This window comes from Tigriopus californicus, chromosome 1 (assembly GCF_007210705.1).
Source record: "Tigriopus californicus strain San Diego chromosome 1, Tcal_SD_v2.1, whole genome shotgun sequence".
NCBI lineage: Eukaryota > Metazoa > Arthropoda > Copepoda > Harpacticoida > Harpacticidae > Tigriopus > Tigriopus californicus.
The window spans coordinates 6812856-6836585 of NC_081440.1; the positions used below are offsets into that span (position 1 = coordinate 6812856).

The 23730-nt window shown below is 41.8% G+C and overlaps 1 protein-coding gene across 2 annotated transcripts in view; it reads right to left on the reverse strand.

Annotated features, from left to right (window-relative positions):
- Positions 1-23730, reverse strand: part of LOC131883063 (glutamate-gated chloride channel-like) — a 36517-nt gene that overhangs the window by 8398 nt on the left and 4389 nt on the right. Inside the window, exons 2-4 of one of the 2 annotated variants that reach the window (XM_059230396.1) lie at positions 13733-14607; positions 6629-6738; positions 3135-3238 (exon numbers count right to left, since the gene is read on the reverse strand). In XM_059230396.1, the coding sequence (XP_059086379.1) occupies positions 3135-3238; positions 6629-6738; positions 13733-13827 (309 nt within the window). In that variant the 5' untranslated portion in view covers positions 13828-14607. Of the gene's footprint in view, positions 1-3134; positions 3239-4345; positions 4414-6199; positions 6232-6628; positions 6739-13732; positions 14608-23730 lie in introns of those variants that run through there. The other variant, XM_059230406.1, reaches the window with a different exon arrangement.

Here is a 23730-nt window from a genome sequence, read left to right on the forward strand (position 1 = left end):
TCGAATCTAATCGTCTTCAAAGAGCTGTTTGGTCCTTCTCTTTGGTTAACGATGACAATTCTGGCACCAGTTGAATTGATTATTAGCGGTTGAAATTGACAAGATGCCTTGATGGGTTCGAAAGGTTTATTTTCTCTTGTACTTTTGTTCCTAATGATTTGGGTCAAATCCAATCGTGTTGTGAAAAGAAAACAACGAAAGGATATTGACTGAGGTTGTCAAGGTTTTTTCTTCGGCAAGAGGAGAAATATCGTTCAGTCTTATACCTGAGATTTGTAGAAACGGTACGCAATGTTGTGTGGCCTTTTTGCGGGCAAGTAAACGTGATATTGTAGCGGAACCATTCTTCTGGGATGATGATGGAGGCGGATGAAACGGAAAAAAACTCCCTTTCTCAGACCGAGAACAGCAAACTGCTTTTACCACAACAAAAAAGCCAGCAAGAACAACAAAATATGAGATTTGATAGATTAATGGGCCAGCATATCTATCTTGAAGCCCAGATCGTTTTACCTTCGACTGGCGAGCCAAGATTGAACCAAACAAGACGAAGAATCATTTTAAGCTCCCTCATTGTTTTGATACGAGTATGATTCAACTACAATTGGTTGATGGCTTCAATGGATCACATATTAGCTGATTTGGCAATCCCAGAAAATATCTCTCTTCTGTGCCCAACTTGACATTTTTTTGTAGGTAACAACTCCCACTGACCCCACAGACCTAGCCAATATCACCAAAAAGTGCCTTCTTCGGAACTCAACAAACCACTGGATTATTCATATCTCTCAAAAAATGATTCAGTTTACCGAAAAAGGAGTGCAAACAGGCAGAAAAATGTTTTGGATCCGCTCCTCGCATTTAAAGTTTAGTGAGTAAACGGTAAAATAAAAACTTTCCAGTGTTCATTCAATCCAGCAATTCTTTAGAAAAAAGGTCATCTTTGTCATTGCAAAACTAACAGGGCAGTTGACCATAAGAAAACTGTGCTAAGTAAAAAAGATGATTCACAAAAAGGTTCAAGAAGCCCCCAACTGACTGGTTCAAAAGCAATTCGAATTTTGGAGTGGTTCTGACTAAATAGGTCTCTCTGAATGCAAAGCTGAGCTTGCCAAAAAGTGATCTTGTTAGGTGTTCAAGTTAATGTTGCCAGATCTCCAAATTTGATGACTTTGGTGGGAGTAAACGAGTAAAAAAAGTGCATTACTTTGATTAAGAACCTTGATTGAATTTCTGGAGGGCCTCTCAGAATAGGAGGCGTTTGTTTTCGCCAAAAGCGAGCCAATCGAGGAAAATGTACGCTCGTTATGAATGCGCTCGCTCAATCTTTCAGGGTTTTTCCTATTGTTCTCATGTCCGACTTCTGATATTTCAATGATAAGCTGGCTCCTGAAATCGAGTGAAATTACTTGTATTGCTTTCGCTTCTCCTTTGAGACTATCTCAACCTCGATTTAAGATATGCACAATTTCTGCTTGTCCCCTAACTTTTAACAGTTATTCTGAGCCAAAATGATCTTCGTCCATCGAATTTGAGCCCATCGAGGTCAGATAGAGAGGAAAGATCAAACACGAAAACTTTAAACAAATTTTCCACGCTCTATCTCGTACACAGTTCATCCTACCATTCGAGAACTTGGACAACTTCGATTCTCAGGTCATCTCTCTTCAATACTTATCCAGAAAACAGGGTTTGAGGGTCTGGGAACAACATCGACGACACGAAACCATTGGGGGAAAAAAGTTGATCGAAAGTCAATCGTTAGCCCCGTTCCACTTTTAGAAACCCGTTTTGAGGGACTCACAAAAACGTATAACATGATGGCCAATGTACTAGAAAATGGAAATTTTACCCTTCCATTTGGCATCTTAAGTGATGAATGGTGGGCATTTATGACCCTTGGCTTTTCTGAGACTGCTATTCATCCATAGCACCACATTACTTTTAGGTCAGCTATTCTAAAAATTATTTGAGTTCCAGGCTTTTTTCTTTGAATGCCTTGATTACAGAGAGTGAGCACATCATGAAAGCAAACTACAAATAATCAGAGGCTTTGAACAACAAATATAACGTAAAAACGCCTCTGATTGAAGATAGGTTAAAATATTGCTGCCAAGTCGGGAACAGATTTAACCGATTAATCAATCTTCCTAGGCTATCAAAACAAACTTGAATTGGCTTTAATTGGGAAGTTTCTTTTGGATGAAAAAGCTTCTTCGACGTGGTGATATTTCTTCAAAAAAGCGCTTTTTCCAGTTTGGGCTGAATGTCAAAGGCACCTGACAATTCCTTGAAACGAACTTTGGTAGAAGAATCCCAAACAAGGTCTGGCACAAACCGGAACCTCATTTGTTCTCCAAAAGCGGTGTTTTCATGAAGACCACAAAAGTCATTTCTGAGAGCACTAATACATCTTCCGGCCCGACACGAAAGAAATGCTCATTGGATCAGAAAAGCAAATAGTTTTCACACCGTGATCGGCGAGCATTCGAGTAGACTACAAGGCCACAAGCCTACCAGTATTGAGACCAATATATCTGGGTCACCCGGGAGTAATAAGATTCATGGCAACATGCAAGGAACCACGAGAGAATTCAAGATGCTGAGACGGATGGTTTGATGATTTGTGAGGGAGAAATATCCTATATTGGAAATTTGGACAGGAAAAAAGCATGACGAAATTCCAAAGAAACAATGTTGGAATAAGTTAGCTCATTATGCTTGTCCCTAATAAATATTTTGTACTTCAGTTCTGTCAAGTAGAAGATGAGGCATATTAGAGCAGTTGAGTATGAAGTCACTTTATTTTGTGTGACTCCGAGACAAAATTCAAGGATATTTGAAGTAGGATTCCCGCAAGTTTTGATCTCACTTCATTAAAAAGAATTGATCCAACTTGATATCTTGGGCAAAATATTCCCCTTTTGTTCATTCATCAGAAAAAAAGCCTATGAATTGAACACAATGGCATTAGCTTAAAAATACTGTTCATAAATTTAAAGGTTCAAAAATATGTTTTGGATCCTTGAAAATACCTCTCGAAAATTAGACAGGACCTTAAAAAGGGTCTCTTTTGCAAGGCAGAGGGTAGATGGACGGTCTCTTGCCCACTTGCGTTTGACAGGACCACTTACCATTTTATAATCGTCAATTTTGCTAATGGATCGAATCATGGCGTTCACAGTGACGGTGGTCGGGCCATCCCAGAATTCCTTGGGACCATCACCCGCATTCCACACTACAGCAGAAAAATGTTCCACGTGATTGGGATCCGTGATCCATTGGCACAAAAGTAGATGAGGCTCTCAGTGCCTCCTAGTCTCTCGGACACGATAAAAGTTCTACTACACACTCCATCATAGCCAGGAAGCCAGTAGAGTGATAAAAACCTCCATCATAATTTGATTTGATGAGCATTCGCACGCGGTTGGACACTTTTGGTCTCTTATGACACGATGGCAACATGTGTGCAAATAAAATCCATTTTGCAAAACAGATTATTATCATTAGAAGTCACAAATAAGTCTCTCGTCAGGTAGGATGATTAGTCTTTGGGGTTGTTTTACCCAGGGGATTTTAATTGTAAGACAACGATCCTAACATTTAGAGTGAAATAGATGTAACTACCACATTAGAATATATCACTGCCCCACGAAGAAATATGTCAAAGCTTGGATCCTGGTTCATCATTGGAAAAGAGGAAATGGTCTAATTTCAGCTGAGCAAACTTCCCCACCTGTCAGGACAATTCAAAATACATTTTCTCACTTGACATATCTCCCCCTGTAGCTGAAAACATCACACAGACTGGAAACACGAACGAGTTATTGGGTATGACAGGTGAACATGTACAGCTATATTCGATTTCGCAAGTCCTCGCTTGTTTTCCTGTTATAATCACAATGAGCAAGAACAGCTAGCATAAGAAGCTTAGGGTGAAACAAGCGTTACAATCTCAGTGAAGATATATCAGTGATATTTCGTCTTTTGGGTGTTGGTGCTGGAAGAAGTCAGAGGAGAAACAAACATTCCAGGTGAACGCGAGTGGGTAGAAGTTTCGGCAAAAAAGATCTTTGATGTTTGGCAACGCATCAATGAGCAATCTTGATAAAAGTGCTTCGTAGTTTAACGCCTCATGCTCACCAATGCTACATATATCTTTTGATTGTTTTTCAACCGATGAAACGTCTACCCACTGCTGGTTATAGGAATTGTTGAACAAAATCCGATTGATTTTTTTTCTACTTTAAAGTGATCGAGTGTGGTCTTAACCTTAATAGGTTTGCTTGTTCCACCCCTTGTCTACGAGACTGACTAAAACATTTTGGCGGGGGTGCACTCTTACCATTTTGACGTCGTCAATTCTTGAAATAGTTCGCAAGTAAATGTTCACGTTTATGATGGCAGGTCCATCTATGTCAAAGAAAGTACACAACATATCTTTAGTGGTGGTTTCTAAATTAAGAGCCCCCTCGCAAAAAAACTGCATCCCAAAACATCGGGCCTTACACTAAATGGGACATTTTGAATCGACCTTCTACTGTGTAAAAGGGTGTGGAACAAATGATCCTTTACTAACTGCTCAGCTCAGCAAAAGTTGGCAACCGGTAGTATTTGGCCATAATTGACTTAACCCGGGGCCATTCCCTTTCCCTGTCCAGACAACTGCGATAATCCTCGCCCTGTTGGTACCGGACAAGGAACCACAAAGGTCAATTTCATCGAGGTGGTCCAAAGTCTTAACTAGTCCAGTCATTTCATCGGTATACCGTGAAACGTAGTTACGTTACATTAGGCAGTGTCTTGTAGTTAAGGAAGGAAGTAATTTGGACCTTGCTGAACAAGATCCTAGCTCGTGTAAAGCCATTTTTTGCTCTTCTCAACGAAATAAGTTTGAAACTTTTCTTCTTTATTACTTCTTGGACTGCACCATATATAAGACAAAATGGCTGAGTTGAGTGAAACCAGAAGGTCGAAACGACTGACTTGTAAGGAGATGAAAATAACGGAGGAAATCTTTCTGCCGTTTGCGATGACCGTTTTATCGTCGTTCCATTTATAGCCAATGATACATGGTGAAGCCAATGGATACAATACACTCATTTGAAGGTACTTCTTTCCGTAAGAAGACAGAGAAGATACAGTCAAGATAATGCCCCAAATAAAATCAACAGATGGCCGATATGAGATTATTTTTCGTAGATAAAGCAATAGTAAAGAAAGAAAAGACCCTTTACTTCAATTTTGCATCATTGGACCAGCTTCATTGTTTTCCTGGTGAGGAGCAAAGTAACTGAATGAAAGAGGCAAGATTACGAGGGATCGAGAGCTAGGTTAAGCTGCCATTAAAAGGCCTCGTCCCAATCTTGAGGCAAGGAAAAGTTTCAGTCAAAGTTGAGCCATGAAACATCTCCTTTTGAGCCTCTTCAATTGAATTAAGACCCAACCGACCTCGGAACCTCACTAACTCCTGACAAAGGAAAGTTCCAAATGCTCAAATGGGAACATGAAGCTTTTTGCCATTACCAATCATCGTGCCAAAGATATCTTGTCTTAATGTCGTGTTTCCATTTATATTCCTTCAGGTTCCTACTCTGTCCCAGTCTCAATTAATTCCTCGTACATACGTCGGCCGTCAAGAACATTCAGCAGACATGATGTATTGTCCCAATTGTATGTTACTAGGGCAATGGAAGGTGCATTCAGGTTACTCCCAATGCCTGCATTACACCAAGTGTCCATGAAATGCAGCTCAGAAGTTGGGACAGACCCAGGCAGGTCCATTTTCATGGACCGATGATGTTGCAACCAGACGCCCTGGACTTTTTGGACTACGCTATAAGATGATTTTGATGAATTTGATGCGTCAAATAGTTCATCAATGTCAAGAACAAAGGCAAACGTTTTAGGGTTGAAACTAGGGGAATTATCAGGACATCTTTCTGTCTACTGCCTTGCCTGCTCATCAAAATTCCTTGACAATTATCTCATTTTGACTAAAATGGCACAAAGTAAAGTAGTAGGACATCAGGGCAACCAGTAATAGGTGCTCTGTAATTAATTCTCCCGTGAAAAAAATATCTTTTTGACTTATATCGCTTGCTTAAATACTCGAGGTTTAGAAGCGAGTCCATAGAAATGAGTGTTCATTATTTTCTTTCCTCTTAATCTCTACAAATAGGAACTGATATTGTCTTACCTGTCTCGTTCCTACCAGAGGGTCTAATGCGCTTATCATNAGACGCCTTGGACTTTTTGGACTACGCTATAAGATGATTTTGATGAATTTGATGCGTCAAATAGTTCATCAATGTCAAGAACAAAGGCAAATGTTTTAGGGTTGAAACTAGGGGAATTATCAGGATATCTTTCTTTCTACTGCCTTGCCTGCTCATCAAAATTCCTTGACAATTATTTCATTTTGACTAAAATGGCACAAAGTACAGTAGCAGGACATCAGGGCAACCAGTAATAGGTGCTCTGTAATTAATTCTCCCGTGAAAAAAAATATCTTTTTGACTTATATCGCTTGCTTAAATCTCAAGGTTTAGAAGCGAGTCCATAGAAATGAATGTTCATTATTTTCTTTCCTCTTAATCTCTACAAATAGGAACTGATATTGTCTTACCTGTCTCGTTCCTACCAGAGGGTCTAATGCGCTTATCATAGCCTTGACCCAAAATTGAATCGAGAACTTGCTTTTCCTTTTGACGATAGTTCACCTTCTCGATCCTGGACCTGGAACATAAGGAGAGTCACTCTTATTAATTCAATAGGGCTCAGGATCTTTCTCTCGGGAGAATTAATGGCATCTGTTGAACCAAGTTAAGACGAAACCCAGGGAGGTAAGGTTCTCCAATTTCAAGGATAGTGATCCCACTTGAACTTGATGGACCATTTGTCTTTATTGGGAGGGTTGTTAGAATAAGAACCATAGCCACGTGGAGAGAGGCAATGCACCAAGTCATTGTCTAAATGGATGCTATAAAAGTAATAAATTCTTGTGAAAACCAAAACGTGTTGGAAAAATTGGATATCCATTCGTAAAGCTTCATCAGAACTCGTAGGAAGTCAGCCTTCTCGCACATTCTGAAAATCGATCTGTTCCATCTGCTATCACTTGTTTCAGGCATGCTTGAAACCTTTTCCTTCAATTTCATACGGAGAGAGTAATTCGCAGCCTTAACAACCAACCAAAACTTTGCCAATTCCAGTCAAGCATGTTACATTCAACAAAGCTTGTGCTGAAAAGTGGAAATTAGCGCTGAGACCCACATTACAGTATAGCACATCAAGGCTCTAACATGCAATCTTCCCAGCTTGAACGAAATCTGGGATTGGTTTCTCAAGTTGAGGGAAGTCAAGTGGCACATAAACCACACACTCACACACTTTGTGGCCGAACGAGTGTGCAAGGTTATTGGCTCCTCCGTTGCTATGTAACCATTTAGATTCCAGCAGCATCGAGGGATTCCATCCTTAATGGTACGACCACTCACTTTGGAATATTTCAAATCGGCAAGATTCATGCATTTCGTTCACTTTGAGATTCAGTTTTCATGGAAAAATGTTGAGACGAACCTTCGAAAGATGTGCAATACAGTAGTTTAATTTCTTCCCTCTATAATCATAGAGATCATACGAAAAAGAATGGAATATCTTGTCACACACCCAATCGTGCTCTGGATGTGTTTGTCCGTTTGACACGTTCCAAGGTCATACACAAGTGCAGTAATCCCCATCGAAGACCAGGAGTACATAAAGAGGGATAACCAAGGCACTACCATTGGATCCAATTTTTCCCATTCTCCCCTTTCCCCCGTTCCTCCTTCCTCCCTTCCCTGTTCAGTTGAGTTTGATCATGTCGGTTCCCTCTCTCCCTTGTCGACAAAAGTGTTTTCGAGTGGGCGAGGTGAGAGAAACTTTTTCAATTTGTCATCAAAAAGGCTCCAATGCTCGGTTGCAACAAAATCAAACTTGTAAAGGTGCAAAGGAATTCTGACACAGAGATCCGCCAACCACTAATATGTGATTCCATTTTTCAATCATCATAGGGATCGCCTCAAATTGGCCATTTGCTTACGTTGTATGTTCATGCCAACAAAATTTGTTTGACGTCAGTTTATGTAAGACTGTTATGTGTTTTGTTAAGTGAAGCTTTTAATGTGCATCTCACTTGACAGGGGTTTCTTGGGGTTTAACAAGGTTCCCTGACTCACGAAGATATCTTGAAAAGAAAATGACAAAGGATATGCCCATAATAAGACTGCCATTATTATGCAATGCACTGTCTCTCATATGGTGACCGAGATAAGTCGGTTTTTTTCCTGGCATATCTTCAGAAATTGCTTTGGCTCCCAATCCGATTTGAGGGCTTATTGAAGATTGTTTATCCTCTCTGGCTTGAGTCATACGTATGTTTCGTGGACCAGAAAAGGGTTCCAATCTTTACATGAACAATGAACAACACTCATGGACAAAGAGGGAGTAAATTTTAGGTATTCTGGGCTGTACTCGCTCCTATTCAAGAACAGGTCAAGAGTCGCTCAACTGCCTTTTGTTGGGAGTGCCTTTCATATGGTAATATGTGTCAAATTACATTTTGGCAGGATCCCGGAAAATACGTCGTGTTTGTTACGCATTCCATCCAATGGACGAGCTACACTGTACGTACATACAAGAAGCTCTCGAACAACTTCTCTTGTTCCACTTTGCGAAACCTGGCAAGAGCATATGATCAAAATTGAGTTAGAACTCGTAAAAGTTTGTTTCCAGTTCATTTTTTGGATCTCTTGGAACTTCAAGGTGCACTCCTCCCTCAGCGCACCAATTTTTGAAAGATGGAAGAAAGTGCTTCATTATTTGGGAGCAAGAGGGTAGTAGGGTTTCATTTCGGGACCTTTTCGGTCTTTGAGGAAGGTGAGAGAGTGGTAGGAATGAATTCAAGTATGTTTGAAGCAAAGAGAGTTGGGAGTGTGAAGTTTTCCTTCAAGCACAATATGAAGATCCCCGCTTGGTGGAACATCCGGCCTCTCTCTGGTATGATGCAATTTCTTAAGGCCTGATGATGAGCGTGGTTTGAAGAGTGAGCCAGGAAGAATTAGTTTCCCACAATTGAACTTTTGCAAGCAAACAACCAAGTGGAAAGGAATTGAGATTTTGACAAATGCATCTGGATTTGGGAACCAGCAGCGTACTACAGACCGTAAGTTTGCTCCTAACTCATCTCTTGGGGAAACTCTACTGAAGTGAAGTCCTTGCTCTCTAAGGTCAGGGATGGGTAAGGACCAGGGAGGAACGGACCAAGGGACGGACGGCGCCACAGCGAAAGTTCGGAAAGTAATTCGGAGCAACAAATGCAAGAAGTTTGGCAAGGGCAAGAATTTATCCTCCCACTTACCTCTCTCCCCTCATTACACCACAAAGAAGAGGAAGAACAACCGGAACAATTCGTCTTGAACCTCGCTTATAACTTTCTTTGTTGTTGAATGGATCCCATATTAACATTTCCACGCACCCACTCTAGATTTGTTACCCTGTTATCACAGTGGTCGTACATACCAACCAAATGTGTTTTGTTTGCATGTTCGAGGCCAGCCAACCAGCCAACTTCCCAACCAACTAAACAAGCACCCACCCAGCCAGCCAGTTCCTCTTTCATTTTCCTCCCTCCTCTTCATCTCAGACCACCACACAGGGAACTGGATTGTTGGCCCTGGGTAGCCCCACAACTCGGACAAGCAGTGGAAGGTGAGCTCGTCCCCAAATTGGAATAAATTCCAACAGAGGCATAATTCTTCTCTGCACACATTAATTTCCCACTTCATGTTATTGTTCCCAACATGGTCCACTTCATTTCCCGTTGGGGATGAAGCCCAAGCATATCCCCCTTCATTCTGTTTGTTCAGATGAAAATGCCCTCCCCCCCCATCTCCTCATCCATTGCAAGTGGAATGAAGAGGGGCGTCTAGTAGTGAATTTGGTAAGGGTCCTTTTCATCTGGTGTTTTGTACAACTTCAAGTTCTGAAAGTATAAATAAAGTATAAATCCGATTCACGAAGTTGGAACAATTCACATTTTCTAGACTTGTACTGCTTTGAAAAATACAATGTGATACTGGAGAGGGCACACATTTTTCCAAATCATCGTAGTACTGTAAATCCGATATTGGTTTTGAAATCCATTTTGAATGTGCACACATGCATTGCAAAGTTAATTCCCACTAGCTTTCTATACGAAACGGTTTTGTATCTCTGGGATGCGGACGAATCTTGTGTTAATCTTAGCCTTTACCGCTCGATAATGCAATTACCAATGAAGGTGTATTTTGCACTTGTATGACGGTTTCCTTAGATTGGTTTTAAGTGTTTCTTCATAGAAGCAGCATGATGAAACAAAAGTAAACCTGTCGTTGGATCATATGCACATGGGCCAAGGCAATGAAACGCGTCCCCGGAATGTGTCTCATTTGTCGTTGGTCTCCCTCTTCGTCTGGTTCATTTTTCCGTGCTGCTGACTTTCAAGTGACAGCGGTTCGTTCCCTATATACCTTTTGAGCTGATTTATACAGTCAGTGTCATATGGACGTTATTCCCTTTCATTTTCGTGCCTTCGAGTTGCCAGTAGGCAGAGGTGGGCGCCCAGACACTCATAATTTCTATTCATATATGATTCTATATTTTTCAGTTCCAAGATAACTTGACCATATTTCTTGGGTACAGAAATGACTGATCCTATAACCATACAACACATTTTACAGACCTTTTTCATTGGGATACTAACCTTCTGTTGATTAGTACTTGACCCATTCGGTATCCTGATTTCAAAAAGTATCCATGAGTGTGGCAACATTTATTTTGACCCAAATAATGCTTAGAGGATGCGCGTGCCCTTTAAATGTAAGGAAGTTTTTGATTACAATGCCAAGTTGAAAATGCAATCCGCCACACAAGATTAATTGCTTTGGGAATCAAGAAGGCGGACGTCGTTTCAGTTCGCCCGGATAAAAAATCTAGAGCAAAGTCCCCATCCTCTACTAATTAAAAGGGGCTCAGATTAGTCATTGCCAAAAGAGGGCAAAAAATACCGTACCAAAAATGGGGTTGTCAGCTTTTACATAACGCATTTAAGATCAAAACAATATTGAAACTTTTTTAAAACTTCATCGAAAATTCGAGTATGTTTTGGATTATATCTTATTTTCCGAAAAGTCTTAAACTGAACCTGTTAGGACAAACTTGAACTTAAGATGGATCCTGGGATCGATGGCCACCTTTGTTGGAGCATTTTTTTGGCGTGTACTTGGAGACGGTCGACACCCGACATAAAGACCATAAGTTTGTCCTGATGACAGGTCTATGGCGGAGGAAGCTATTTATTTTGTCCCCTCTTCCAAGAACAACCCAGAGCAATCTTGAGCACGGAGGCATCCATGAACACTCAACCAATTACAAACTCGAAGATGAAGTAGACAGAACCTCTTCCATAAAAACAGTTCGTCGTTATCCTAATTGTTCAAGGAATAGGAGGACACTTTTGGCAAGCAAAAGAAAGGCCAACAGTTTGGACGCAATTTTGTAAGCTCATATTAGCAGTGTGGAAGAACATGCGTTGATGTGCAAGAAATCTTTTGATACGGTTTCCAGCCACGTAATTTGAGAATGAGCCATAAGCAGCAACTCCACTTGAACAACATTTCAGACGAAAGTTTGGCCGTATCCCGTCTCAATTAAATTTGTTCCGGCACTCTTTCTACGCCACTGTACTCTGAATTTGGATGGGAAAAACTGTAGGGCAAAAAAGTTTCTTTTTACTTCTAGCTTGTTCAAGAAGGCTTGGGGAGGATCTGGGGTTTTTCCTATGGTCTTGTCCAACAATACGTGTACCGTACGTTTTCAGTAGCTGGGAGGTAATTTGAGTTTCGAGACCTACTTTCACGAAAGGAGGGAAGAAAATCTGCCTTAAAAACTAAAACTACTACATTGTGAAAATCTCTGGCCTTTACAACTAACTTGTTCCTCCTCGATTTGGCTTTTTGAATGAAATGAAAGTGATTTGCAAATTGCAAAAAATCATCCTCCAAAGAACAACCCATCTCTGCCATTTTTCTTGTCGGAATTGCATTTGAGATTACGAGCGAATGCTTCATGTCTTGATAGTGTTCCAAGTCTCGTGATCGATCCGTTCGTCTATTTTTCAGGAAAGGTCATCCACTTAATTCCTATCTAAGGCCTGAGAACGAATCCATCTGCAACTGTAGCGGCAATACATTACTAGTAGGAAGGCACGTGAAGTCCGTTTCCGCCGAGTAAAATAATGAAGAAGTAAGGGGTCCTCTTCAGGGCGTCCTCTACCTACTCCCCCTCTCTCTTACTATTTTTTTTCTTCCTTCCTCTCTCTCATTCTCTCTCTTTGGATGTCTTTCCCGTACTCAGAAGACAGGGACTCGTGGTGCAAAACGTACACAAAAATATCCATTAGAGGCCAAATACCAACTCCAACCAGTGGAGTGATATTGGCCAGAGAGAGGGGGCCATCAAGTCCACAAAGAACCACATACAAACACACGCCCTCACTTTGGCATTGGACCGGGAGGAGTAGTACGAGTAGTACGCAGCCGAATCATAGAATCTTCAGGATGTGTCCGTTACGGACATTAGAGTATTCCAATAGGTGGCCTGACCAGCTCGGACGGACTCCAAGAACGGGAACAAACACACCACCACCGCCACCATCGCCACCACCAACACCACCGCTGGAGATATTTGCTCCTCCAACAGTGAAGTTAAGTATCAAAAAGGTCGATTCATTGAGCCTTGGCTGGCTTGGGGGAAAATGAAACGGTTGCTGGCCCGGAAAGGTAATGGTGCTGATGATGATCATGATGATCATCGCTTTTGAGATGATACACTTGTGTAATCATGGTGCTTGGAAGGAGTGGACCTTTGGCTGGGTGGTGAGCGAGGCAACGTAGGGGGCGCTTAGTCGGCACTTCTCTCCCTCGACTGGTTTGGTTCAGTGTCTGCAGTTTCACACCGAGTAATTGATGAGTTGAAACCCCCTGACCACACACTCTGTAATGCTAGTCGGCAAGCTTATGAGATTTACCAAGTATAAAAGGAAAGGACCTCGAGGATTATGTGAAGTCAGCGATGTGGGGAGAAACGCGAGATGATCATTTCCTCTGCGTTCAATTGGCATGAGATGTCGATAGATTTCCGGACTCGCGGCAAACGCCAACGACCATCATGATGGTCAGACTGAGCAATATATATATATGTAAAAAGATCCATGGCGTACAAGATGTCTTGGGAAGAAATTATGAATAGATAGAGAGGCAATAATATCAATAGAGTCTCAAATATGGATGAAGTACTGTACGGTAGGTAAGAAGGTGACTTTGGTTAAAGAAACGAGATTTCATTAACGTTCACTCCATAGAGCTGTGGCAGAGCCTAAAGAAGGAAATGATTCATTTACAAAGTGACTACTTCAATGTTTGGTCGGGACTGACAGCTAATGAAAAGAGAACAGCTTTCAGATTGACTTTCACTTTGATCTAAAATTCCTTTCCACAAGATCATTCATTCTTAGAGAAACCAATTACTCATTCGCAATCCTCTTGGATTTATTCTGAACGTGCAAATCAATTTCAAATCCGCTGATTCAAGTCTCTAGAGGTCTAGAAACAGATCTCAATTGCGGTCACCAACCACAAAATAGTTGTCTTACCATACTGATTTGTCCATTAGGCAGAGAAATATCGCCAAGTTCAGAAGAAAGTAGTGCGAACGGAACAAACACCATAATGACCTTGGAACCGACATTTTTGCTGGGGTGTCCAGGCAATCTCTGGTCGACGACGAAAAACAAATGGGTCCGGAAACGGTCCAATTAAAACGCCATTCTTCCACGGGGTTCCCAGTAAAACAAGGCAAATCTCTCTTCAGATCCACTTGGCCTTTGGTTCGTCTCTCACTTCGTTAGTTTGCCGTGGAGTCTTACGGGTTACCCCGTCAAAACAAAAAGAGCCTTTCACAATTTTTTCATTATTCCGCTTCATCGCTGGGGGCTGACTAGCCGGCACATTTAATCGTAATGGCTCCCAATCGTCGTGTGGAATTCATGCCGACTTTTTCAGCCCGTTTCGATTCTTGTGGGATTGTAAAGCAAAGTCCCACCATTACCAACAAAGAGTCGTCATAGTCATATTATCGTTAGCCTCTCCAGAAAGACAATCTTGGTGGTTGGAAGCTAGCCAAAATCGGAGTGGCAACAAATCAAGTGACAGTGTCTTCTCAGTGCAGCATTCTCGACCCTTTACATAGAGAATTTCAGAGTGGAGACGGCTCTTGCTAGGATTGGACCAGGAGTCAATTGTCCGGAATAAGTTGATTGTTTCCACACACTGCCTCAGAACAGAAGGCATTGATAGACAGAATACATGTTGTGTTCCAAGCTGGTCCCAACGAGGAGACCGTATAACATTTATGGCTGTCAGTGGTGCCTTGGGCTCATTGACGAGGTTGGAGGGAGCGATGCCCACCCATAAGCTTGGGAATCGTTCAAATCGAGGCCAATGGGTGACATAGAAAAGCCAAACATTCCTGCAATCCAAGAAAAGCGATAGATGGTTAGCCTGGTTGGAATGACAGAAGCTGATGAATGTGCTGAGGTCTTCCAACTTGACTAATTGATGAGACACAATGGGAATTAAGCACTTAGTGCTTGTCCCCCAATCTTTCAGGTCTCATTCATGCGACGAACAGTTTAACGTCTCTGCCAATTTAGAATGACGCACCACAATCATGCATTAGCGTTAAACGTCAGCCTCGGTTCAATGGGGAGACCGGATTTGATCTGCCCGTCTTAAGCGCTTTCCAACGCTTTTCTTTGCATGTGTAACCAAAATTGACTTCCAGAAAATGAAACAAGGCTTTGCCTTATTGGACCATGAGAGTACATGATTGGGCTATGCGTGCTGGAAAGCATTTGCTTGATCTTCTGCCAGGGTTTTTTCGCTGGAATATTGGATCACTGAGAGGCAGGCAGGCAGGCAGGCAGGACAAGGACAAGGACAAGGGACCTCCGATGAACAAAAGGCAAAAGGAGCGGAACAGGAAGGAAGGGAGGAAGGAAGGAAGGAAGGAAGCTTGGCCTCCTCCAGTTCGGGTAGAATCGTGTAGCAAGTCCGACAACTCACTCTCGGTGGCTGGGGGTTGTTATGTGCTCTTAAAGAGGTCTCAAGGGAGTAAATAACGGTTGAAAGTTATTTGCTGAAGTGCACTTTGACTGCCACTGGTCTTGCTCGTCTCAGAACATACTCTAATGGCTCATTGTTGGCAGATCAAGCTGATATCTACGAGTACATGAGCCTTCCAAGGGGAAAGAAAAACGATGAGAACCTGATGGACTTTAGATTCCTTTAAATGGTGGCCTAGACTTCCGCCTTCTTAATGGATTTAAAGCACGACGCCAATCTACATAGGCTCTAGGCCAATAGCATTATTGCTTAACTGACATATCTACGGCAGGTGGTGCTCCCTAAGTGAAGACATGTATTTTGGTTCTCTCTTTTGCCCGGAAAGAGAGATTCTTGACCTGACTTTTCTTCTCCAGCATGGAACGGGACTTGTACATACATACCGGGTACGTACACTCGTGGTACCAGGCAAACATGATATATTGAGAACTTTGCGAACAAAAATCCTCCAAAGGAGTTCCCGGATGAATAACATTCTTGCACCAACTTTTGGTTCGTTTTTCAAGTACCGCAGTCATATCTACGGGCTCTTCGTGACCAAGCATGCATTTTGTCGAAGGAGTGAAAGGATATCATTGGCCCCAAACTTTGTTTTCGAAGGCTCTCAATATTTGGGTCCTCTCAAAACTCTCTAGGTCTTAGTCCCTTGGGTTCAGTTGCTTTTGTTTCTCCATGGTCCATCCCTTCCCTCCCCCTGTACGTGCATACTCTGGCTCAAAACAACAAATTTGAAATCCTCTTGAGAGTTATTTTCATTTCTCACCAAGACTGTTTGGTGGTCTGCGGCTGTTTGCTTCACCTTAAGCTAGTTCTCCTTGGCTGAACGAGTGAGGTATGCTATAGTATGTCGAAGGTAAGGGCAAAGGCCGTGGCCGTGGGCCGACGAACCCACCATTTGTACTTGACGCTAAGCTCTGGCTCAGGATTGTTTGACTTGAAGAACTCGTGGAAGCTTCCAATTCCACCTCTTCGCTCTCCACTTTCACACAATGAAGCACCGCGACCCTTTTGAAGCATGTCTCCTCATTCTTCGTTTACTGTAAGCCTCTTGGAAATGAGGCAAACATCTAGTTCCAAGTTTCTCAAGCCATTATTAGACTGGGCGTACTTTCTGGCTAATTCTTGCGAATTCGTTGAATGTCTCATTTTACAGAGAGTTCTTTATATCCCATTCCTATTTGGTTCGGTCAATTAGCATCAGTTTCGAGGTGAGATTCGTCTCCCTGCCAATTTTCGGCAAGTGTTTAGAGCGGACCAAAGTTGTGAGCCCGGTGATGTTCAAGCAAAATGGAATTCTCTTGTTCTTGCTCATGTGAGCTCTTCGCACGTCTGCATTAGTCAAGACTTTGGGAATGTTGGACCTAACCCAAAGTTAGTACTCAATACCACTGGCGACAGAAAAGCAAGACAAGAGGGAAAGAGACAGAAAAAAACCTTCTCTTGATAAAAGGGTTTGCAAAGAACTTTTGGGAACAAAGCAAGCAAGAAATGGAACACACTCGCACACACAAGGGAAAAAGATAGAGTCAAGGTGACGTGAACCAGATGTCGGTCAGTTTGTGTGCATCTTCTGTTGTACGATATGGTTTGCAAAATCTGAGAGCCGGAGTGCCAAGATAGTCGAAACCCTTTTCGACACCGCACAATGGAGCCCCACGGGGGTCTTAGATTCCATCTTTTCCAGGTGTGCCAATTGCTTCTCGAGATTAAGGAACCCAGAAATTCCATGCGTGTTTAGGTCTGCAGTATATACGTAGAAGCCCTCATTGCTTCCGTTCAGAAAACCTGTCGATAAGGCAGAAGGAGTGTACCACATTTTGCTTCTTAATTATGACTTGAAGTGTTTGAAGGCGGAAACCAATTGTAAAAATCAACGACAACATGTCCGTCCTGTCACTTGACGAGCATAAAAAGCAAAACAGACAGCTGTTCTTTTTCGATGTTGGTTCCGTTGTTGTACGAGCGTAACAACCATTAATCTTGTGAGCTCTGCAATCCACGACAACCCTCTTGGCTGCCTACCTCTTCATTGGATTGTTCTCTTTCTATCCTCACTGCAAACAGCATAGTACATACGAGTAGTATATACGGATATGGTGGATGCATGAACAATATTCACCTTCTTGTGCTCTCACCGTATCAAATAAGAACCTCTTTCGCTTTATTTTCATCCCAATCTCTAATAACAAAGGTTAATGGAACAACAATTACCATATTGGGTTTCTCCATTTCCAAGAGCACACTTTGTTTCCTTGCATATTATACGTACTGGAGCACTTATCCAGGCGAAGCTCCGCTGTTTAGCCCTGCATGATAGAAGTGAAATATACTAGGGTAACGCTGCTAGCTCAGTTTCACCAAATCAAAGTGTCAAAGTGGTCAAAAAGTTGCATTAGAGTTGGTCAATTCTCTTGCGCCATTGAATAGGAGGGTCCATGGAAAGCCGCTGGCAGAGAAAAAATGTGGGAACTATTAGTTCCAGACTATGGCCAAAAACTTAGGCAATCATCAAAGTTTCGAAAGCAACAATCAGCATTTTCAAGACCCTCCCACTCCTTAGCCATCCGCATTCCTTGAAAATCTGGCTTTACTGCCGGAATTAAGCTTCTATTTAGAAGCAGCAAAGAAAAGGATTTTCTTTCATTTCAATTTTTGTATTTAACCCAGTTTGTAACATTTTGATATAAATTGTATCCCTTGACGTTGTTTTCACTCACAAATATGGCTAGATCTGGTTGGTTGCAACTGACCATAATGCGTGTATTAGTGTGCAACTCCCTGTAGTATTTAGCTCTGGATTAGAGCTCAGATTTATCGAAATGCATGGATTTGTCGTCTTGATTCGATGCTCGTAGTCAAGGCAAAAATGATTTAATCGAAGGTTTTACGGCTATTTTAAGACTAGTTTTAATGATCCTAAAGTGAAGCTTATGCCTGTGTATGGGTAAAAGTAAGAGACTCCATGCCCAATCCAAGTGACATCCCAACCCATATTCTGCCATACCCGGTGTCAGATAGGTTGATTGTCCCTGGGTGTGAAACAACCGTGTCCTTGAGAAAGGTCAGAGGATCATTCTCATGCTAGAAAATGTCAATAATCAGTTTCAATAGCAAAAATTAACTTTTTGACTGACAATCAAATACATAAAACATCTGTTAACACTATTTCTCTCTGGGTCAAGCTTACTCCAAAAAGATTGTCTTGATCAGAATAAATTGGTTTCATATTTAGAGCATTTACAATTAAGGGCTAATGTGCTACTTGTCCCCTTCACTTTTATCCATTATTAGATTTGACTGAATTCGAATAGTGCCCACGTTTCAACGTGTTTTCTTAGTGTTTCCATTTCCTTTCACATGTACTATCTCATCAAGTCTCACAATATCAAACCTGGGAATGAACGATTTGATTTCGCTTTGGGTAATTTATCGATCAATATCAACATTCTGGCCAGACACGGCTATTTCTTTCTGCACGAAACAGTTTCAAATCCGGGCTCTCTACTCATAAGCGTATCTTTGTCCATTTACATCTTTCGCTCTTTCGAGGAGATAAAGTGCCGTGTTCCGCGTATCATTCTGTTCTCAGATTGTGTATCCTTCAAGTGACCAAAAGCAGCGTCGCCATCATCATCATCGTCGTTGCTTTTGATGTTGTTGTTCCTTAGTTGGTGGTTCTGTTTCCCGGTACAGATGAAGTCGATTCTCTGGACAGAGGCGTTTGGAGAGGCTGATGGGCTCCCTGTCTCCTGAGATGAAGGAGGGAACTCTCTTGAAGGACATCACTTAACAATAGCTGATGACTTGTCATATCTCTCGTTCTCGCTCCCCACCACACTCAAGGCTGATGGCAATGAATGTGTGCGTGGTTGTGTGCCCAAAGCAAAGATAGTGGTGCCCATTCGCATATTCTTCCGTTGATGTTGAATATCAATAGGCCAATTGTTTCACTCGAGCTGCTGGGGTTCGTGTCCAAAGATTGGGCCTAGAAGGCATGATTGATCATATGGATGAATGCCCTCTAACCACGACTAGACAGCTTTTGATTGGTGTGCATATTGCAGTTTTAACAACAGCCAAAACTCGAAATTCCCGCCACAGGATCTCTAGATTGAGGTGTAGTTCACGAGGAAAGAAGAGCCGCCAATTTTCCATCAAGCTCTACTAGCTAGACAAGAGCATAGGCGGGGGGACGTTATCATTGCCGTTTTTCCTTTCCCCCTCTAGCTTACACTAAAACTACATTAGGAGAGCTTAGAGATCCTTGAAGCCTCAGGCAATAACAATTTGGAGTTGGGTTAATCGAAATAGATGGCCTTCAGGTCCCAAGGTTGGAGAAAAAACAGCGCTTAAAGAGCGGACAAAGACCTGAAGAGGGGTTCTCGTCGGTGTTGTTGATTTCTTCTTCTTTCTTGTTGTCCTCGACGACGACCTCTTCCAATTTCTGAGATTCCACTTCTGTATGAAATGAAGAAACCAAGCAGTTAGCCAGCTTGACAACCAACCAACCGACCAACCAACCAACCAGTCAGTCAGCCAGCCATCCAGTCAGTCAGCAATGTGAGAAGAGGGCTGTTCATGAGCAATTGAGCATTTCTAAGGCTGCCATGCTCCCTCGCCTGATCACGGCCTCTCTTTCTTTGGTTGTTTAGACGTTGTCGTCGTCCCCTTTGACTCGGAACCACTTCAGGGAACTCGCTTATTCACTGACTGACTCACTCACTCACTCGCCTAATCTCTACCGAATGCTTGGAAAATTGATCCAAGTTAGTTTTAGGACAATGCACTTGTACTTTAACCTGGTCGGTTGCGGTCGAAGTTTGACTAATAGTTTTCAAGCAAACCTAGGGAGGTACTTTCACCACATCCATACGACCCTTAAGATTTTACTACCTACGTACAGTATTTGCCTCAAGTGGAACAACAATGACCGATGCCCAATTCCTCTCCAGCTTTTGGTTTGATGAGATAGGGAGTTGCGTTGTACAAAGTCTCAAGAGATCTAAATCTTGTTTTATGACATACTTGTCCAATCTCATGAGAACTTTAGTGCAAAAAAGAGAAATATTACAGAAACGAGCTCTGGCTGAAACATGGCATCAACTACTGGTTTAGATAGGAGGGAATCTCAATTCGCCTCAAAAGCTAGCCAAACTTATTTTCTAAATCAAAGCTACAGTAGGAACTCAGCTCTTTAGATGGATGGATGGAGGTTGGATGGATGAAACCAAGTTTGTGGGCTAGGATTGAGCTGAGGCTTTCATATCCCAATAGACGATCAAAGCAGGCAGGAACACAGTTTAAGTTTGCTTTATAAACTTCTCAGTTCCAAATCTATTGTTCTAAAGGAAGGATCAATTTCATCTCATCAAGCAAATTCCAATAAAAGATACTTGGTCTGAGATTGACGCTGGGAACGCGACAACTTTTCAGTGAGGTTGTTGGGCTAACAAAATCCGAAAAGCCTCGAATGATAAGTTGAAAAAGCTCATTTTCAAGACGTTTTGTCGTCCAAGCTTCTGCTAACGAGCTCCTTCAATACTAAATTGGAACCTCCGTTGGCTCACTATTTCGTAGAATAGAATGAAAATGCACCGTGCGTCAGACTTCTTTTTAGCTCATTCTTTGTAAGGAATACACATTAATTATGGAACTCAAGTCCGTGACCCCAATCGAGCGCGATCTTTTGGACTAAGAAAATGTTCGCGAGAAATCCAATTTCAAATGTTTGCACATCATGATTTAAGTGATACATTTTTGGGGTAAATTCACTTCTTGCACAAAAATTTCCATATTTGTGGCAATCAATGTCAAAATGAGATGGTTTCCATTAGTTATTAGAAAAGCTGGCCAACAAATGTGAAAACGGCGAGTGGAAATGCAATAAAATCTAAACAGACCTTTCTCAAGCGGCAATAATAGGCTAATGATGCGTTTACACAAGATATACTCAGACACATGATTTGACATACAATTTTGAAAATGTTAAACATCTGAAAAAGTGGACTAAATGCATTATTTTCCATTTACAAATGTACGTCTCCACAAATTTTAGCGTCTGTTTTTTGATTCAACGGGTCACTTTAATTCAAAAAAAAAGCAACCAAGGTTTCAATGTCTTAATGCTTGTCAATATCATTTATGAATTAATTTCAATCTGTTAAATCCTTGGTCTTGGCCCTGGTCCGAAGGCTTGGTCACAATTTCGAGGTGAATCAACATAACTGATCTTAAAGATACCCTTGGGCTCAGACAAAGTCATCATGAAAATCAAATGAATTTTAGTCCCCCATTTCAGATGTCTAACATTTCCGGAATTGTTTGTCAAAGCATGAGTCCAAATGTATCTCGTGTAAATGCACCATAAGAGTCAAGCCTAAATCTAGTATTTGGGTGGGCCTACTAATTGTGATAGGTTTTATGTCTTACAATCTTTTGATCCGCTTTGTACACTGGCTTTTCCTTATTTACAGACAACCGTGTGCACACACACACACACACCATTGCGTACATACGCCACATGGTTTGATGAATCCATCTTCAGTGAGGCGTGGGACGTGTGCGCTCGTCTCGTCTCCTCAGTGCTCGACAAAGGGTCTCTTGTGAGATTATTTTCTTGTTCTTTTGGACAAGACGTAATTGGGAGCAGATGAAAAAGGAATTAAGGGCTTACTACTGACACCAAAAAAGGACTCATCTACGACGACACTCGCGAGGACCCAGCCCTTTTGGTCCCGATTTCTTGCCACTTGTCCGTCTCAAGTCTCCAACGGACTCGAAATGAAAGTGACGAGGTCAACCTTTCGTTTCTTCTCGTTCTATTGGTAATTGAACGTGATTCTTCATCCAGCCAGAACAACTTCAGCTGGTTCTTTTTTGTGTAATTGAACGTGATTCTTCATCCAGCCAGAACAACTTCAGCTGGTTCTTTTTTGTCCGGAATTAGGCTCAACCCTGCCAACAGACAACCTCTTGCTTGTATATGTCGCCCCTTGAGGAAAAGAACCCAAGCTTGTCGAAAGAACGTAATGATAATCGTCTCTTTTTCTCTGGCCTCTGAAGACCCAATTCCCCTCCCCCCTTGGAACATCATTTTGAATACCCCAGTGTCCACATCATGAAAGCAGACAAGATGCACAATAAAGGCAGAGGAAATGACTGTTTACACAACACAAATAATGGTGGAAATGAGCTTCGACAAGGCCGGAATCCACAACTTTTCGTTCCTCTGTCCTAAAGTACTAAAGTACAAACCAAGGTCGTTGAGATTATTTCCTCATCCTTTCAAATATCTCCATACGCAAAGCATTCAAGCGAAGGAGAGGTGAGTGTCAGCTCGTAAATTCAAATGTGGCTCTAAATCATTCAGCCAAGTTTCCGGGTTACCCTCAGTGGGGTATTACTGGCTAGTTGGTAGGTGGGTATAAAGCCCTACCAAAACAGGCCAACCACAACATACACATATATTGAACTTGACGGGAACCCCACCTAGGTTCGCTCGCTCTTTCGTACATTACCTCGATCCTCCAAATGCCCAAATGCAGTCAAAATTGAAGTGATGGAATGGAAAAGCTGCCAGGAATGAAAATATGCATAGGAAGAGACTGGCTCACTCATAGGACTTGCAGAAAAAAGCTTAAGCCAGCCCAAGGAGGAAATAGGGGATCCCTGATCCGAAAGCCTGAGGCAACAAGTTATTTACACATAGGGATGGTTAATATCCGTCAGTCTGTTTCTATCTAATTGCATTCAGGTGAGCCGAGTAGGAAAAGAAAAACAAATAACCTTTTCAATCCAATAACAAAACTATGTCGGTGGGTATTGGATTGCTCAGTGTAAGGATGAGCGTCTGCAATTCAAACTTGGCGGGGCAGCAATAGTAAAAGAACGAAAAAAAGTGGAAAGTAACTCGATCTTGAACATGTTACAAGTAGCATCTACAGAAATGAAATTTTGTGCAATGGTTAAAGGAATCAGGACACAAAGCAATTCTAAAAAAAGTGCCTCATTGTACGTAATTGTACTCTTTCATGGAAACTAATGGAATTTGTCATGTTTAAGATCCCTAGAACTAGTTCTCATATCTTATTTTTGCTCGTATCAACTCTTCAGTGTTTTACTAGCTTCTTACATTATCGGCAAATGAACCTAAAACGCGTGGCCCTGATCCTTGTCCTCGGCAGGTTTTCTCATTTGGGTGTACCTAATATGGCATTTTTTTATTTTAGCTCATCATCTATTCAAACCAACGTTACTTTAATTGGCCAACTCTTTGATTCTTCTTTGCAAGTTCGGTGATCAATGAGCTTTTAAGTAACGAATTACCTATTAGTGCAATTAGTTGTGACTAATGATTTAAAGATTAAGTCTATTAACAAGGGTGATCAATGTGACTTTTTCATTCCAATCAACATCATGAGAAATTAAAGAGCGCCATCTAATGTATTCTTGGCAAAAAAGTCCACAG